We start from the raw sequence: 19,600 nt of genomic DNA, 5'->3' as shown, positions 1-19,600 counted from the left end.
TTTTACACTGCATACATCTATTTAATTAATATGTGATTTATTATTTTTGTTATTATTTAAACACATATATTTAAGTATTAAGATAGAACGACAAATATGATATAGAAAAATTATATTTATCATCTCCTACACCATACATCAACATGTGATTTATCATTTTTACCATTCTATTTAAACATATATATATTACTGTGTAAATATATATAGTTAAATAAAATGACAAATCATATATTAATGTATAGTGTGAAGATGATAAGTAACGTTTCTCTTTTACTAAAAAGGTAAGTAAAAAAATTTATCCTATCTTGTAAGGATGAAGATAGAATCAATGAAAGAGAATCTAGCGATCCATTACATTCTAATAAGTGATTTTACAAGAAATATATTTTCTTAACAAGAAATATTACAAAGAGAGATTCTTTCAAGGTGAATCAAATCTTTCACCATGGAATAAAAAGATTCATTACATTCTAATAATTTGTTTTAAATCCAATGATTGGAATTCCACTGTACAAGCAATATTTATTAATATGATAAAAAGTAGATTAAAAAAATGCTGAGATATTCATTAAATTAGAATCATATGATTTATATTTGATAAAATGATATTTTAAATCTTAAGGTGTGCAAAATCCCTACACTAATTTTTTTAAAAAAATGATTAAATATGGTACCTACATAAAAAAATTAATTTTTTAATAATAAATCACATCATTTTTTAAAGAGAATATGCAGAATTTACATATTTTAAAACTATATTTAATATTATTTTTCAGATTTAACTAATTCTATGAGGCCATCTCATTTTAATATCACACCACATGTAAACTTTTTAAAAATAAATAAATGAATAAAGGATGCTGATCAAATGTAGAAAATGTTAGAATTTTTATTCGTGGGCCGATTTCCAAGGCCCGAAACTGGACCTGATAATATCAAACTGCAATATGGGCCTGAATACTTGTGTTTTATAAAGTTAAGAACTTATTACGAATCTCAGCCCGCAAGACTGTGGCAGCCTCAGAGCTTCTCCGTTCTTCATTACTCAAGTGTCCCCGTCTCTCCCTTTTTTTCTTTTTTTATTTGTTCTAAGTTTTCTCGGTCTTGCTCCGTGATCTCTCTCTTTCGCCACGATCAAAACCGAAATCATCTTCAAATGTTCTCCCATTCTTCATAGTTCTCAACAGGTAATACCAATGATTTCCTATTACTTCTCAGGATTCTTTACAGAGATCTTATCCCCAAGTCTTTTCCTCGATTTATATATATATATATATATATATATATATAAGATTAGGTTTACGTATAGGTTTTCTGATTTGGAGGGGCAATGTTGGAGTGGTAGGTGAAATCGAGGGCGAGATCCATGGAGTGGACGACGGTGCATCATCTGGATCTGCGCCACGTGGGACGTGGCCTGAAGCCCCTGCAGCCCCACGCGGCGTCTTTTCATCCCCATCAAGCACTCGTTGCCGTCGCCATTGGAAACTTCATCATCGGTAAGATGAAGCTCCTGGTCGCCTTTTTGTTTTATGTGTTACTCGTTGATTTTGTGGCTCTGGATAGTTTTCGCAATTGTAAAAAAGTAAGAAAAAAAATTATATTGATGGGGATCACTAAGTCTTAAGCTTGATGATTTTTGCATCTTTTTCTAAGGGGATCTTGTGCTTCTCATTCTTCTATGAGGACATCCACATGGATGTATCTGGTGACGCTTTTAAAACCGAAAGGAGTGAAACAACCAAACACGTATTTGATTGTTAGTAGATGTCAATGTGGATTGATGCTTAAGTAACTAACACTCATGATTTTATATGGTCTGATCTGTAACTTCTGCGTAATTGGTGTATTTAATGGTAGTTACACCAACAAATTGCAGCAATCCTTACTTTTTAATCCTTAAACCCTGTGCCAGGGGCTCCTATTGGCGTATTGGAGTTTGACTCAGATAACTTAGAAGAATGCAGAACGATAGTTAACCAGTGTTAGTAAAAGCGTGCTTAAGAGCAAAGTGCCAAGGCCGAAATGCTTCGGGTACCAATAAGTGAAGCGCATTTAAATAAGTGTGCTAATTATGCGAACTTAAAGCTTCAAAAGGGCTCTTTATATTTTTTTTTAAATTATAAAATATTAGTGACCTAGAAAATGAGTAAACACATTTTCCTATGTATTTATTTGATATTGAAGATCATTTACGTATCATGGCGCCACATGTCATTACATGTGATGTATATGCTTTGAACCCAATATAATAGTCCAAATTAGCTTTCTAGATGGATTGATCTTTGATTGTTGATGTTAGCATAGAAGTCAAGTCTGATAGTTCTTGAGCTTTTTTGGTCATGGCCTTCTTTGTACATTTTGATTAAATCATGTACTTGAGTTTGACTATGGCTATCAAATATCATAGATGTATGTATTTAGTAAAGCACAAGAGAATTATATAAAAATCTTATGTGATTTGTTGATTACTTAATTCTAATGTTGCATGGCACTTGGAGCCCAAATGAACTTTACCGGAGGAAGATCCTTGAAACTCATCGATGTTTCATGACACAATACTCTGGTCACGTTATATAAAACATGAGCGTGTGAGACCTATAAAAAAAATTCACATGTTGCATAGTACTCTAACAAATAGGTTAAATATATTACCATTTTGATTTTTAAACATTCTTTTATTATATTTTGTGGATTTTCTGTTATTATGCACTATCTTTAAAAATGTATGCTTACATCAATCATTGTACCTTGCGTTTAGCCTCTAGATGGCATTTTCATCAACATTATGCTCACCCATAGGTGCATTGATATTATTTGAGTCTGTGAAGCCATATGTGTGATGATTTGATGAAAGGCAAACTTAACTTGAAATATTCCTATGCTGAGCATGCTCTTCTTAAACAAATATGGTCCTTCTTTTTATGGTGCTTTCTCTTCCATTTGAGTGCTACTTACTAGTTTTTATGATGATCAATTTTTGTATGCGCAGAATTTGATGCGTTGACGGGAAGTAAGATCTCTTCTATTGACATTGGTGCACCTGTTGTACGTATGTCTTACAGTCCTACAAGTGGGCATGCTGTGATTGCCATCCTTGAGGTTGGTCCCAATTATATCCTCCTGTTTAGGATTTTTGAATTGGGTTAAATATTCAAGCATTTCCTAATGCAGGAATAATTTTTTGGGAATTTTGAAGTGCTAACTCAAGTGTTAAAGTGACTAATGGTTGGAATTTTTTATTGGATTATTGTTATAAAGGAAGCACTGAAGGGTTTTCTTGACATCCATGAATTTTCAATGGCTTGTTGTCGCATTTGTTGAATTTGAGTTGTAGCTAGATAATCTACTTTGATTTTATTTTTTGATTTGGTGTATATCCTGTATACCCTCTGTCTGCCTGGATAATGTCCTTTTTGATTACCAATAAAGATGAACATACCTATTAAAAAAATATCTACTTTTACTACACAAGACGTGGAGATATATTTGTGATTTGCTTTTAGTGGCATCTGATATAATTTTTTTTGGAGATAAAATCTACATAATCCCACCCTTTTGAGGGATACATGGAGACATGAGTCAAAGTCTTTATGCGATGGGTAAAGTTTGTGATCATGAGTTTTCAATAGAAGTGGTCCTTCATCGGTGCAGTGGCTGGCCAAGGCCATGGAAACGTGTTCAAAGGAGGAAAAAAAGGATTTTTACACCACAGTCCAGGAAGGCAGCCGTAGCTTTATAGTACAACATTGTGCGAATAATTGAGGCTATTATATGGCGGTGGTGGAGGGAGGAGGAATTTTATCTTCGTTCTTGAGGAAGAAGGTAGTGGTTGGAATAGAATGGGGGAGGTGCTGCGGGACTTATTCTTCAACAGAAGAAACACCCACAATGACGGTAACACAAGTGGAAGGTGGCCGCGGTTCAGGCACATCACCATTCTTTCAGGGAGGCATTGATGTTGGAGCAGTCCCTTGTGTCTCGAAATGGGAATGATGGCATGCTAAGACTGAGAGGCATGCTAACACAGAGAGGTGCGGCTTGTATAGTGGCAGGGTGGTGGTAGTAGACAAGTAGGTGGCGTGGCAGCGGGGGAGACTTTGAAACCTTTGCTTGAAACTAAGGTGCAACTGATAGATATGCAAAGCAAAATTGACTGGTTAATAAGGAAGGAGATGGGCTTGGTTAGTAAAGGGCCTTGCGTGGGCCTGGAGGTGGATGCAGAGCAACTTAGGCTTAGGCTTAGGCCTTAGGCAGATGGGCATGGGCCAACAACTATTAGACCTTAGTCTAAGGGGAACTCAAGTAATAACTGGATGGTGGGGTTTAAGCCAAAAATTATGGGCTGCAATGAGCCCATCAGTCACAAGGCTCACTCTGCATCCTTAAGGCCCTAGCCCTCCATTTGGAGAATTCGTAAGGAAGGAGACCCGCCCATTGCCCACAGTAACTCCACAACCGTGCTGAAGGAAGCATTGGAAACACTGTGTTCAGTGGTGGTGGAGCAGATTTTACCGTTGTGCGTAGAGGAAAAGGATGCTATACTGCCAACGTCAATCTTTTTCCCTGAGTACTGCACACAAAAAGTGCCAATTCTCAACGTGGAAACCATATCTTCCCAAATGGAGGCTTCACTTGCTTTTGTCAAACATCTTGAGGTATTATCAGAAGGTGGGGATTTCGTGGAGTTTGGATTTCGTGGAGGATAGCATCGTGGGTCTACATCAGAGGCTCATAGAGGTTAGTGATGATTTATGTGTGGTTCCCGACACCCATGAGATTACCCTTCCCTCTGATAACGTGGAGATAAACGTGGATTTTGTGGTTGAATGGGAAGGACGTAACCTGTTTGGGATGGGGGGGAGGGGGGGAGGGAGATGCTAGTGGCAGGGATCCATTCCCACTGAATTGTCTACTACCAAATGACTTTGAGATCTCTGACTGGGTTCTCAAAAAGGTAAAGGACATCCAACATGTGGTGGGTATGGTATGTGTGGGTTACGAAGAGCAGTTTATGGCCCTTCTCATGGCCATTGAGGTGGGTCATTCTCAGTCCAAGAAAGCTGGATCCAAGAAATAGAGGGAGCTAAAGAGGCGTAATTGGTCTTTGAATGAGGGTAGCTCAACCCGTAATAGGTCCAAAGAGAAGGGTACTGCTATTTCTTTATGAAGTCGAAAATTGTGTCTTGGAACATGCGCTGGCTGAATGAGGGTAATAAGCGTCTTTGCATAAAAAACTTGTTTCGGGAATGGAAGACGGACATTGTTTATTTACAAGAAACTAAGTTGAAATGGGTGACCAAAAAACTAGTGAGAATTGTGGAGCTGCCCGTATACAGATTGGGTTTATTTGGCTTCGAATGGGGCATCAGGTGGTATTCTTGTGATGTGGGATAAAAAGGTGATGGAGAAAATGGAGGAGTTTATAGGGGAATACACAGTGGCTTGTTCTTTTAAGATAGTGGATGATAATTTCTTATGGGCTTTTGTAGGTATATATGGACCGAATGTTGACAACATCAGAAGTCATTTGTGGGAAGAACTTGTCGGAATATATAACCGGTGGGATCTCACTTGGTGCATAGGTTGTGGTTTTAATGTAATAAGGTTCCTTAGTGAAAGATCTAGAGACAGTCGTCTACGCCCAGCAATGACATTTTTCAGAGTGTATTTTTTACTTGAATTTGGTGGATCTCCCATTAATAGGTGGTCCCTTGGTCTAATAGTCATATGTTTTCTCGGCTGGACAGATTCTTAATATCGCCAGATTGGGAAAGTTATTATCCAGAGGTATGTCAGAAGAGATTGCTGCCGCACCTCTGCTTGGATCACTTTCCCATATTGTTAGATGGAGGCAGTATTTTAGGAGGTTACTTTAAGTTCGAAAACACGTGGCTTAAAAGCAAAGGCTTCGTGGATAGGGTAAGGCTTTGGTGGTCATCTTATCAGTTTCATGGTACCTTCTCTCATATTCTAGCAGGTAGACTAAAAGCTTTAAGGAATGATTTAAATCTTTGGAATTCTCAAACTTTTGGTGACATAGGGAAGCAAAAGAAAACCATAATGGAGGAATTACAGAATCTTGAGTGGATTACTGAAGAGTCCTCACCTTAGAGGAATTCTCCCGTAAGGCAAAGCTGGCCTCAGAGTTGGAAAGAGTTTTATCTCTAGAGGAGATTTCTTGGCGACAGAAGTCAAGAGCACTTTGGTTGAAAGAAGGAGATTGAAGCACAAAATTCTTCCATAGAGTGGCTAATTCTCACAGAAGAAATAAAACCATTGAGATGTTGAAAATCAATGGTAGAGATGCTCCTATGATTCGGGAACATGTGGTGAGTTTTTTTGAACATTTATTTACAAAAGGAGAGGGTTGGTGACCAAAAGCAGATGGACTCGGTTTTGATTCTATTGAGCCACTATCAGCGTCTTGGTTGGAGAGATCTTTTGAAAAAGATGAGGTATATGATGTGGTCAGAAAAATGGAGAAAGATAAAGCACCAGGTCCAGGCAGCTTTTCGATGTGTTTTTTTCAAACATGTTGGGAGGTAGTGAAAGAGGACATTATGAATGTGTTCCAGGAGTTATTCTTGGCTGGGAAGTTCAAGAAAAGTCAATATGTTACTTTTATTGCTTTGATCCCGAAGAAGACCGGAGCATCGGAAGTGAATGACTTTAGGCCTATTAGCCTTATAAACGGGGTTCAAAATCATTTCCAAGGTGCTTGCAAACAGGCTAGGGGTGGTCATAGGTAAGATAATCTCAAAACCACAAAATGCTTTTGTAAGGGGTCGCCAAATCCTGGATTCAGTCCTAATGGCCAATAAATGTCTGGATAGTAGATTAAGTCTGGTATTGCAAGGATTATTTGTAAGCTAGATATGGAAAAAGGCGTATGATCATGTAAACTGGGACTTCCTTCCTTTAATTTTATTAAAGAGATGTGGCTTTAGGAAGAAATGGTGTATGTGGATCATATGGTGCATTTCAACAGCAAGATTCTCAGTTCTAATTAATGGCAGCCCAAAGGGTTTCTTTAACATCACTCGAGGCCTAAGATTGGGAGATCCCTTGTCGCCTCTTCTTTTTGTTGTCATTATGGAGGCACTGAGTAGGATGTTATCTGTTGTGGTTAGCAATGGTTTTATGGTTGGATTTTCAGTGGGTGATCTAAATAGGGGGCTTTATCTCGGTTTCTCACTTTTTATTTCCAGATGACACTTATTTTCTGCAAGGCAGAGCAAGAACAACTTAGGGCAGTAAAGGCGCTTCTCCTATGCTTCGAAGCAGCATCAAGTTTGAGAGTGAACTTTGATAAATCAGAATTAGTGCTAGTTGGGAACATCAGTATTGCTCGGCAATTGGCTAGCACTCTCGAGTGTAAGGTCGCTTCTCTTCCTATGACATATTTGGGATTACCGTTGGTGGCTGCATCACAGGCCTTATCTATTTGGGATATAGTTATTGAGAAAATAGAACGAAGATTGGTAGGGTAGAAGAGATTGTATTTGTCGAAAGGAGGCTGGATGACTCTTATCAAAAGTCCACTCTCCAACTTACCAACTTACTTTCTGTTTGTATTTTCAATTACAGCTAGTGTGGTGGCACAGATTGAAAAACTCTATTGCGATTTCTTATGGAGTGGGATGTGGGATGATTTCAAATTTTACCTAGTCAGCTAGGATATGCAGACCAATTCCGTTAGGTGGGTTGGGGATAAAGAACTTGAGAACATTTAATCGGGCATTTCTTGGGAAATGGCTTTGGAGATACAATATGAAACCGGAAGCCCTCTGGAAATTAGTGGTAGATAGCAAACATGGCAGTTTATGTTGGGGGGGAGTTGGTGTACTAGAGAAGGGAATGGGTCCTATGGTGTGGGGGTTTGGAAGCAAGGTGGGGGGTGTTTACTCGCCTACTAAATTTATGGTGGGGGAGGGTAGTATAAAATTTTAGAGGTACATTTGGTGTGGAGAGGAGGCTCTAAAGGACTCTTTTCCTTTTGTTTTCTCAGTGGCATGTGATTAAGAAGCTTCGGTAGCAGACCTCATGGTTCCTTCAGGAGACCAAGTCCAATGGAATGTCACCTTTAGTAGAGCAGCCCAAGATTGGAAAATAGACAGTTTTGAGCCTTTTTTCAGCCTAGTGTATTCTATGAAGCTGAATGGATTGCGGGACAATAAACTATGGTGGACACCTGTAGGTAAGGGTACTTTCTCAGTTCGATCCTTCTACAAGTCCCTTACACTTCTACCAAATACTCATTTCCCATGGAGAAGATTGTGGAGGAATAAGGTGCCTCCCAAAACACTCTTCTTCTCTTGGACAACGGCCCTGGGTAAGATTCTAACTATCGATAATCTGTGAAAGTCCAGATAATTATCTCAGATTGGTGTTGTATATGCAAGAAAACTGGCGAGACAGTGAATCATCTCTTGCTACATTGTGAGACAGCGAGTGCCTTGTGGAGCGAAGTGTTCAGTCGAATAGGGTTAAATTGGGTGATGCCTGCCGCAGTGGTTGAGTTATTGGCCAATTGGGTGAATATGGCAAAAGAAGCGGACATTCGAAGACAAGGAGCGGACACTAGAGGAGCTTCGTGTTTAATTTTTTCCGCAACTTATTTCTTTGGGCCATAGCTATAGATTTTAATGGCGTAAATGTGCATGATTTTCTTTCTTCTATAACAACCTAGATAGGTCTTATCTCTTGTATAACTTCTTGTCTACTTGGGCTATGCCTATCTTTATTAATACTACCATTTACTTATATAAAAAAAAAAGTTTGTGATCATGCTTGTTGGTAGACCTGCAACTTGGCCTGCTCGGTCCTTGCACATTTACTCAATCAGGCTCCCCCCCCGCCCCCCCCCCCCCCCCCCCCCCCCCCCCCCCCCCCAGTGAAAAAAAAGTCAGAAAGAAAGAAGAAACAATTCGTCAAGCTGGAATTAGTCATGCCCTTTTGACAGAGTTTGCATCATGCAATAGGAAAGTTTTCAAACTCTTGGCAAAAAAAGTAGAAAAAAACTGCTAGGATAGTTGTCTTGTAGTACTATCCTGGTAAGAATATTCCATTCTTTTTTACAAATCTCTTTATAAGAAATGAGAATTGAAGGTGGCTATTACTTGGAAAAATGGCTATTAACTTCAGAGATTTAAGGTTTGTGGAAACCAATGAATTTTCTTCTAATTTCATACTTATCTCGAAGAGTTTATTTTGTGGTTGTGAAGGAATTTTTATGCACGATTGATTGGTGTATCAATAGGTATAAATGTTTTGAGTTTCATTTAATTTACTCTTGAATTTTTGTTGCTGCTATTATTTCAAGTCATTTCCCATTATTTTGTTTTACACTTTTTAGCATTAAGTTCTATTTTAGAACATAGTTTTTTTATGAGATTTCCAATTCATGTTCCTGAGTTGCAATTTATGTTTTCATGTGTATGAAACTTTCTAATGTTTATGTACCATATATGATTCCACTTTTTTGTAGGATTGTACAATTCGTTCTTGTGATTTTGATGCTGAGCAAACTTGCGTGTTGCATTCTCCTGAAAAGAAGATGGAACAGATTTCTCCTGATACCGAAGTCCATCTTGCTTTGACACCTCTCCAACCTGTTGTGTTTTTTGGATTTCACAAAAGGATGAGTGTGACGGGTAGGTTGGTTGGTTTCTTTTATCATAAATAAATCATTTATTATGGCCTCATTTGTTTTCACAACCATTCTCATCTCATCTCATCTTATCTAATCATTATAACTTTCCCAAATTCCTACACAAAATAAAATAAACAATTCAACTTTTTCAAATCTCAAAACAAAAATAATATTAAAAAATCGTATTCTAATAATATTTTATTCAACTTTCAACTTTTATCTCATCTCATCTGTAAAAACAAACGAGGCTTTATTCGCGGTGGACTTGTGAACTTTGGATACATCCAACTCTGCTACATATGTGATGTGGCATTTTTACGCTAGTTTTTAATTTTTAACCTTTTGCATGTGTGAAGTTGTGGGAACTATTGAAGGAGGAAGGGCGCCAACAAAAATTAAGACAGACTTAAAGAAACCTATTGTCAATCTTGCCTGCCATCCTCGCCTCCCTGTTCTGGTATCGTACATATGTTTTCTGATTTGAATGTTCTATTTTCTTTGTTGGTTTTTGGAAAGGTATTTTGCTAGATTATATGTCCAGTCTACTTGATCTTTTTGTCTTGTGATATTATAAACTACTTTTTTTTTTTTTTTCCTTTTCCTCTTCAGTATGTGGCTTACGCCGATGGTTTGATTCGGGCATACAACATCCATACCTATGCTGTTCATTACACACTACAACGTGAGATGGAAGCTATGCTGAATCTTCATGTAGAGGATTTTGTGTATTATCTACACTAAAATGGCTTATATATTTGTTGAACCCTTTATTATGGCTGCAGTTGACAACACTATAAAACTCATTGGTGCTGGTGCGTTTGCTTTTCATCCAACATTGGAATGGGTTTTTGTTGGTGATCGACGGGGCACACTTTTGGCATGGGACGTGTCAATTGAGAGACCTAGTATGATTGGAATGTAAGTTTTTTGTGGTTGCTTTTTTTCCTTGTTGGTAAAATAGTTCTCTCTCTCCCCCTCTCTCTCAAGCTGAAGATGAAGAAAAACAACAAAAAACTCGTAAGCTATAAAGGATGAGTTTGTGTATTCCCTGCTAGAATTATTGAATTTCTTTTAGGTGAATCCACTTCATTTGCATACTTATAGGGGTTGTTTGGGAAACTCATCTCATCTCAAAATTTCTCATAATATTCTTCCCAAATATCACTCAAATACAAACACTTTTTTAATTTCAAATATTCAACTTTTTCATCTAATCATTACAACTTTCCCAAACTCTCAAACTTGCAAGTTATAATGATTAGGTAATGATTATATGAAAAAGTTGAATATTTGAAATTGAAAAGTGTTTGTGATTGAATGGTATCTAGATGTTGAGACTAGATGAGTTGAGACCATTTGTGAAACCAAACAGGGCCTTAGAGGATTGATGGTCAGAACTTCATAAGGAGATTGGTTTCTTGGTCGAGTGCTTTAGATTGTTCTAAGATTTTGAATGTGGTTGCAGGTGTACTTATGATTACCTATATGATATTATCACTTGTTCCTCTTAACCTAACGATTAAGTCTTATTGCAATTTCAGTACACAAGTGGGTTCCCAACCAATAACAGCAGTTGCTTGGCTCCCAATATTGCGGTTACTTGTGACTCTTTCCAAGGATGGAACTCTTCAAGTGTGGAAAACACGAGTTACACTTAATCCTAATAGACCTCCAATGCAAGCAAATTTTTTTGAGCCTGCTGGTTAGCTTCATATTCATTTGAACTTTTTCTGTCTTTACCATGGAAAGGACAATAACTCTGATATGATGAAAAATGCTGTTTTGCACTCCTATTGTTGTTCTCACATTTTGCAAAGCAATATAAGTCAGTTGCTGCTACATGCTGTTTTCCCCATAACTGTACTGACCCGGATGTAATATTTCTCTGTTCTGTCATTGTATTGTTATCATGACTTCTGCTCCGTTACTCCTATCATTACTCAGTAAAAGCATATTCAAGGCTGTTGAAAATTCTAGGACAGAGATGCAATTCTTTTTTTCACTGTCGCCTATGCCATGCAGTGCTTGCATTTACACTTCAGCTAACAATAAGGCCATCTGCATAAATATGAAAACTACTTTTTGTTGGCAATTTATCTTGCTTCTTGTCATATACCATGAGTATACTGCACTAACTGAGATTCCTCAAAATTTTTGCTGCAGCGATCAAAGCAATCGATATTCCTCTCATCCTTTCTCAGCAGGGTGGAGAAGCAGTTTATCCCTTACCGCACATCAAAACATTAGAAGTTCACCCAAAACTTAATTTAGCAGCATTGCTGTTTGCAGTTAAGTCCAACCATTTAAATGGTTCACACAGTCTTGTTAGTGGTTATCTGAACTATGTATTTTATTTTATTTTTACAGAATTTGACAGGCGGAAACAATTTGAAAAATAGGGCTGCATACACAAGAGAAGGAAGGAAACAACTCTTTGCAGTTTTACAAAGTGCAAGGGGATCGTCAGGTGATTGTTTATTTATGTATTGTATGGCCATACTCACTATATGGATACCTAGGATTCTCTATGGAAAGAGTCTATTCATTTCCTGGGATCATGTGTTGTGTAAATGTTTTCACAAGGGATTTGGCTACTATTCTTAATGGGGCTAGTTTTAATGTATGGTGCAAAGATCAGCCCCTCAAAGAAGCTTGCCCCAACCTATTTAACCTTTCTGGGGTGAAGGAAGCATCAATGGAAGACAACTTACAGCTCTTAAATGGCTCGCCTCAATGGGAAGTGGAGTTTATACACGGCACAATCTTGAGGCAGATCATTTACCTCCTTTTATGCTAGGTTGTACGTGTTAAAATAAGGACAAAATGGTGCAATAAAATACGGTGGTGCAGACAAACTACAGTGGACAATGTCCCAGTGTGGGGTGGTTGATTTTAAATCATTCTATGACATGCTAATTCCAAATGACAATATCTCCTTCCCATGGGAACATATGGGGGAATCAGGCTCCATCAAAAGCGGTGCTCCTTGTTTGGACGACGGCATTGGGGGAGATCCTCACTGGAAAACTTGACGAAGAAACACGTTTTGGTGGTTGAATAGTGTTGAATGTGCATGTGGGGTCACTTATAAGGTAAAGGCAATTTGTGATGAGATTTATAGAGAAAATTGAGCATTGTTTAGCCAGATGGAAGAGGATACATTTGTCCAAAGTGAGTAGGTCAACTTTGATTCAAGAGCGCACTTTTTAACCTACCCACATATTTCATGTCACTCTTTCCGCTCCCTTACTATGTTGTAATGTGCATTGGGAAGATGCAACAAGATCTCCTTTGGGGCGGTTCAGGGGAAGAGTTGAAATATCACCTGGTTAGTTGAGATCAGATTTGTTCTCCAGCTTCTGGGGGGTTGAGTGTTTGTAACTTGCTTTAATTCATCCATGCATTATTGGGAATGAGGCTTTGGTGTTATCAAAATGAGAGACGCTCTGTGGAGAAACGTGATAGAGCCTAAATATGGGGACATGTGGGGGTGGATGGATTACAAATGAGGTTCATGGGCTTCATGGGGTAGGCCTATGGGAGAATATTACAGAAGGTTGGGGGAGTTTTTCAAATCATATTAGATTTTAAGTGGGGGATGGATCCTGGATATGATTGTGGCATGAGTTATAGTGTGGAGATAAGGTTCTCAAGGAAGTTTTCCCAATTGTGTATAGTGTTACTCGTCTTAAGGATGCTTTAGTGGTGGATAATCTGGAGATGTTGAGTAATGCTATTCAACGGAGTGTCAACTTCATCAGAGCAGCTCAAGATTGGGACATTGATGCTTTCAATGAGTTGTTAATACATTACATTCAACTAGAATGAGAAGGGGAGGAAAAAAAACTAGTAACAAAGAGATTGTCTTCAAAGGAGGGAATGTGGACTTGAGGTGGGAGTGAAAAGTGGTTTTTGCGAAGAGATTGTTGGTCAATAAGTTTTTATGTTCTCTATAGATGAAGGATAGTTCCATCAAAATCTCAGAGAGTAGTAGGAAAGTTAGTTTATTTCTTTGGGTGAGGTCGTGGTGGAGTGGGTGGTTGCTTCGATCGAGTCTTGTATATAGGTTTGGAAAAGTAAAGAGTTCTATAAAACAATCCGAGATAGTTCATGAGCTGTTTTTGGTACAAAGATGTTCGAAATACTATGGCCGTTTTGTGGTAGTGGTGGAATACGGGGGTGGTGATAGAATGGGTTTTATTATCATTCCAGAGGGTATGCATGGTAATGGATGGAGGGGATTTTTCTGGTTCTCTGCGTGAAGTCAATTTGTCAAGTACCTCTGTTATAAGGTTGGAAAACAGAGGAAGGGCTGAACGGCAACTCCCTGGGTCGATAGAGAGAGAGTCTTCGAAGAGGTTTTTTTGGAGTGATGCTACGGTGAGGGGTTCAAAATCTTTCAAGGATGTTTTGGTGCGTCCGGCTTGTTTTCCAGCTACTCAATCCTTCGTCGACTATCAAGGGGTGGCTGGGATGAAAGTTGTTGGGGGTGGATGTTGAGGGGAGGGCCGATGTGTTCGTTGTTAATAGCTAGTCTAACGAGACTACTAGTGGAGAGCTTGTTACTGGGGGTGGCACACTTGGTGGCACGTTTGGTAGAGAAGACGAAGGGTCATTGGAGTTTTTGAGGATGGAACTGGTGGAGATAAGGGAGAGGATTAATGGTGTATTGTTGAAGCTTGATAAAAACTTGGGCTTGGAGAAGGAGGTGGGCTGTGAGGTGGTGGGTTTTAAGGAGAAAGCCCAATCTCATTTTAAGGATGTCGGTCAAGCATTAATGAAGGGCTGTGCTTCTGAGGCCCCTGGGCCTTCTCGGTTGGTTGGTTCTAATGACAAGGTGATTAGGCTTTTGTATAAAGGTAAGGATAAAGTTGGGTCTGTTATGAAATCGGCCCAACGAGCTTTGCAATGGCGGGCTAAGCCCGTAATGGGTTTGATGGGCCATGGAGCTTCATCTTCGAAGATTCTCCAGAAATCATTGTTTGCTCCTCCCCCCGCAACAGATCTGCCACATAACTCATCATTGGTATCTTCTGCTCCTCCCCTTGCGGCGGATCTGCCATAGAACTCATTGCCGGCGATGGTGATTAACGCTAGGAAGACTAGTTGTGCAGGGATGTTGGAGCCGCTGCTGTCTATGGCTTATGTGGAGTCGTTTGTCCCTGTTCAGGTGACAGCGCCTCCACAAACTCTCTCGCCGGTAGTTTCTGGGTCCATCAGTGGTGATCGATCACCTATTGGTGCTACTATAGTAAAGCAACTACAACCAAGGGTTGACAATGATGGTTTATTGCTATTTGAGAGCAAGGACGGAGGTCGGGAGCTGGGGTAGTGGTATTGTCGGAAGAAAACCTTGAGCAAGGGGAAGTTTTCGAAAATGTAAACAAGGAGGTGGAGGTGGAGGTGGAAGTTTGTGGACAGCAGTAGAAGTTTGTTGTGGGTACAGCTTGCTGTTTTAATTAGTTGGTGGGACGTGCCTTGGTGTGTTGGTGGGGATTTTAATGTCGTTCAGTTTCCGAGTGAGAAGTCGACGGATTCTAGCTTTACCCCGGCAATGAGGGAGTTCTCTGAGTTCATTTTTTAGGCTGAGCTTGTCGAATTACCTCTTTTAGGTGGTGCTTTTACATGGTCCAATAATAGGACCTGGTCCCATTTGGATAGGTTTTTGGTTTCTCTTTCTTTGGAATCTCACTTTCTAGAGGTGTACTAGAAGCACTTGTCTTGTATTGGCTCGGATCATTTTCCTATTCTCTTGGATTGTGGTGATATTCATGGGAGCCATCGATATTTAAAATTTGAAAACATGTGGCATAAGGCTGACAGTTTCAAAGATATGGTAAAACAATGGTGGTCTTCCTATCAATTGTTTGGTACCCTTAGTTTCATAATGGCTGGAAAGTTAAAGGCTTCAAAAAAGGATTTGAAGGAATGGAATGAGCAAGTTTTTGGGAATGTTGATAGACGTAAGGAGTCTCTTATTGAGGAATTGCAGGGGTTGGAGAGTCAGGCTGAGGGTAGTATTCTTTCGGAGGGTGAGGTTTTGAGAAAAAGAGTTGTTGGGGCTGAACTTCAGTAAGTGATCTTGATGGAGGAGATTTCGTGGAGACAAAAATAAAGGGCTCTTTGGTTAAAAGAAGGGGATAAATGTACAAAGTTTTTCCATAGGGTGGCAAACTCTCATTGGAGAAACAATGCTATTGAGTGTATTGCGGTTGATGGTGCTGAGTATCTTTAATAAAGCATTACTTGGGAAGTGGTTATGGAGGTATCATCAGGATTGCGAATCTTTGTGGAGGGCCATGATTGATTTAAAATATGGGAGTGATCGGCATGTTCTGTTAGGCTCTAAATATTCTGTATATAATCTTTAAAAACATCCTTTACGTCACTATCTTGCTATTTGACTGGATATGCTAATGTTTGGGGTACTATGCAGCTTCTGTTTTGAAGGAAAAGCTTTCATCTTTGGGTGCATCTGGAATATTAGCTGATCATCAACTTCAAGCACAACTGCAAGAACATTATCTCAAAGGGTGAGCTCAGAATTATTGTAAACCAGGATAAATATGTTTAGATCATGATTAGGGGAAGTATAGGTTGGATTTCGCATCCAATAATGTAATAATAGCATTTTAATAGGTTTAGGTATTTTATTTTGGGGTGCTCTTGATCTTGGATGCTAATAGGATACTGCCAAGAAAAATTTTAAACTTCTTGGAAAATTTTATACGTGATTACACCCACATGCTGGCTGAATTTAACATCAGGTACTAATGCCACTTAATGACATGGAGTTAAGTTGTTGGACATGCAACTCACATAGTCTAGACTGGTATGCGACATGCATGGTTTTAGTCATGCCATGGTGATTACTTATCAAAAAAAGTTATGCCATGGTGATATTCGTGCAAGATGGAGCTTGTTGAAGAACCTTTCACTATAAAAAATCAAAGGAATATTCTTGCAGGGACATAATAAAAAAAAATTTCCAACCTGGTGCACAAGTTCTGGCACCTGAAAACAAACTCTATTTTTGAAACTTCTAACTAACCATAAGATATATCTTTTTGGTCTGGTTGAAGTCGGGACATAACCTTTGTTGTTTAAAAAGTTGCTCAATCCTTATGACAAGTGGGAATTTTGTTGAAGATATATGTTTTTTTTTATTGGCACCGGATGTTCAGGAACAACGTCCCAACTAATCCCGGGGGTGCACAAGCCCTTGGCAAGGATGTTGAAGATATATATTAATGAGATATTTAACATATCCTGATAATTATCTGTTCAAATGATTGTATGTGTAATAGATAATGATTAGATGTGTAATTGATTTTTGTTACCATTGTTTTTTGGATAATTTGCTACTGTTTAGTTTGATTAAGTCTTGGGCTGTCAAGTGCATGTGTGAGCTCAAATCTTGAAAGTAGTACTTCATAAACGAGGCTGAAAGTCAGAAGTGTATCTAGAACTGCTCAGGCAAGACCCTGCTTTGACATTATACACACCGGGTGATTGGTTTTCATTTTAGTAATAACCTACTCATATTGGTTTGTCGCAGTTGAGACCTTTTCTTGCCAATAAGCTTCTTACTTAATTTCCTCAATTCTAGTCTTAGAGTTGTACTCTCAAAATTTTTTATTTCAGGCTAAGCCAGGATGAAAGTTGTGAATATCTTTTTTTTCCTTTTTATTTGGAAGTTTCAATCCCACATTGTGGGTATTGAACCAGTGACGACACCTTCTACCTCATTTTTGTGGTAAAAGGTGTCATTCTAGCGGACCTCATTTCCTATAAATTTAGCAATATCTAGAGCATGAAGATTGATGAAGTAACAATTTCTTTAAAACTATTGACGGTGAATAACATCTTTCTTTTCTGAGAATTTTCTGTCAGGTTATAAATTTAAGTTTTGCAATGATCATCTACTAATCATTGACAATTGTCTCCCTTATGGCAGCCATAGTCAGCTTACAATGACAGACATCGCTCGGAAGGCTTTTCTCTACAGTGTATGCTGCTTGCTTTTTAATTAATATTTATCCACGTAACAAATTTTGGTCAATATACTTGCTATAATCAGTATATCTAACTTATCAATTAAGTATCTATCTAAGAAAATTTGGGTCAGGAAAAATTGTTATGGCTTGGAGTAACTTGGGTCATCGAATTACTAGGTCCAACTTTGCCCGATCTTTTTTTTTAACTGTAGCACACTGGTGTTACATTAAGAAAATGAATAGCTCACATAGAGTGGATAAACTATAAATGTAGCCATGAGTGCCAAGTCCCAAATTGGCTACTTGGTGATATTGTACTTTTTTTTAATCAGTAAATAAGAATTTTATTGATGAAGATGATATTGGACTTTATAATTTACCATATATAATATGATAAATTGTTGATATTGGACTTTTTATTTTTTTTTTAAAAGAGTCGAAGGTCACCTGTCCAAGAGTGACCCCCTCCCAAATATTATAAAAGAGCCCTCACTTGTGGCGGAGGAATACCGTGTTAACAAAAAACCATAAACAAACCAACCACTAGTATCTAAGATAAGGTATACCCATCTTGTCTGTACGAAAAAGCCCCTTTAGTCTACCCAAAACAAGGTCCTCCCCAAAAAAATCCCAATTTCCGCCACTTGCCCCATATTTAGCTAAGAAATCCGCTACCATGTTAGCTTCTCTAAACATGAGCTTAAATTGGACATCCATAGAAGACAAAAGAGAAGTCGCTTCATCTCAAAAATCCCACAAATACCAATATTTACAAGTACACTCAGCAATATTATTAGTAGCCTGACCATACGAACGAGCAAAACCCCCAAGAACCCGCCCATTCACATCCCGAACAACACCTCCCCCACCGGCCATCCCAGGATTCCCAAGGGAGCCACCATCTACATTGAGCTTAGAGAAGACCCTGTCGGCAGGGCCCAAGCAATCAACTTCAGATTTTTAACTATAGGCGGCACCACGGGACAGTTGAGTTCCCTCAACACTCCCAAGTCATGCTCCCTCACCACTTTAAACGTTTTCATGGACCCCGAAATATCTGCAAGCAGCCCTTTTACCATCCGAATAATGACTTTTGATTCGAATTTCGTATTTTACATCCGTGCCATACATCGGGCTTTCCAAAGAGCCCAAGAAATCAATATAGGAATAGTACCACGAAACTAACGAACTTGCGAGACTAGAGAAGCCCGACACTACCATATGTTCAAAACTTCTGTCCATACTCGAGTCTGACGTATTCGGATGCCAAAAACAACAGCAAAAAAATCTTAGACCTTCCTCGGTCCCTCCCCATCACAAAGCACATGATCTACTGTCTCAAATCTTATTATCCATACAGCAATGGCATTTAGAAACAACCGGAATCCCAAGCTGTTGAAGGTGATATTGGACTTTACAAGTGATTCTAAGGAAGCTTCAAATTGACAAGTATTTTTGGGTTATATCACATATATGGCTAATTCTTTTCTTGGATCATTGCATAATTTATAAGTGATTCTTGGGAAATTCCAAATTGACTGGTTATAACACACATATAGCTAATGGTTTTCTGGGTTGTTACATAAATGCCTTGGACACCTCCCTCCTTTGAGCATTGACTTTGGTGTAGCCATTTGCTCTAAAAGGTTAAATTTTGGCTAATTAAGCCCAAAAGTGATCTGCATTGGATTAGGTATCCAATAGCAATCCAAGCTTTGTACTACAGTAGCTCAACGTATATGTAGATGAACAGTAACTTAGTCATCCACTTTTCAAGCTTATTTTCTCTCTTCCTGAACAGTCATATTATTTTTCTCATTCCTTGTGCAAATTTGATTCAGACATCTACACTATCTTCCATTTTTCTCCATCTCTCCTCCAATCCAAATAGGGGTAAAATACATGCTCAGACTTTTAGTTTGTTTTGGAAATATATGCAAAAAATAAT

At 38.6% G+C, this 19,600-nt stretch overlaps 1 protein-coding gene across 2 annotated transcripts in view; it reads left to right on the top strand.

Annotated features, from left to right (window-relative positions):
* Positions 1-992: 992 nt before the first annotated feature.
* LOC121249223 overlaps positions 993-19,600 on the top strand; it is a 30,308-nt gene continuing 11,700 nt past the window's right edge. Inside the window, exons 1-12 of one of the 2 annotated variants that reach the window (XM_041147944.1) lie at positions 993-1,187; positions 1,346-1,499; positions 2,993-3,102; positions 9,491-9,656; positions 10,012-10,112; positions 10,265-10,337; positions 10,438-10,573; positions 11,197-11,357; positions 11,819-11,943; positions 12,023-12,122; positions 16,092-16,188; positions 17,613-17,664. In XM_041147944.1, coding sequence (XP_041003878.1) covers positions 1,367-1,499; positions 2,993-3,102; positions 9,491-9,656; positions 10,012-10,112; positions 10,265-10,337; positions 10,438-10,573; positions 11,197-11,357; positions 11,819-11,943; positions 12,023-12,122; positions 16,092-16,188; positions 17,613-17,664 — 1,254 coding nt within the window. In that variant the 5' untranslated portion in view covers positions 993-1,187; positions 1,346-1,366. Of the gene's footprint in view, positions 1,188-1,309; positions 1,500-2,992; positions 3,103-9,490; positions 9,657-10,011; positions 10,113-10,264; positions 10,338-10,437; positions 10,574-11,196; positions 11,358-11,818; positions 11,944-12,022; positions 12,123-16,091; positions 16,189-17,612; positions 17,665-19,600 lie in introns of both variants that reach the window. The other variant, XM_041147948.1, reaches the window with a different exon arrangement.

The sequence above is a fragment of the Juglans microcarpa x Juglans regia genome, chromosome 1D (assembly GCF_004785595.1).
Source record: "Juglans microcarpa x Juglans regia isolate MS1-56 chromosome 1D, Jm3101_v1.0, whole genome shotgun sequence".
NCBI lineage: Eukaryota > Viridiplantae > Streptophyta > Magnoliopsida > Fagales > Juglandaceae > Juglans > Juglans microcarpa x Juglans regia.
Note: the sequence above shows the minus strand (reverse complement) of the source record. Positions and strands in the feature narration are given on the sequence as shown.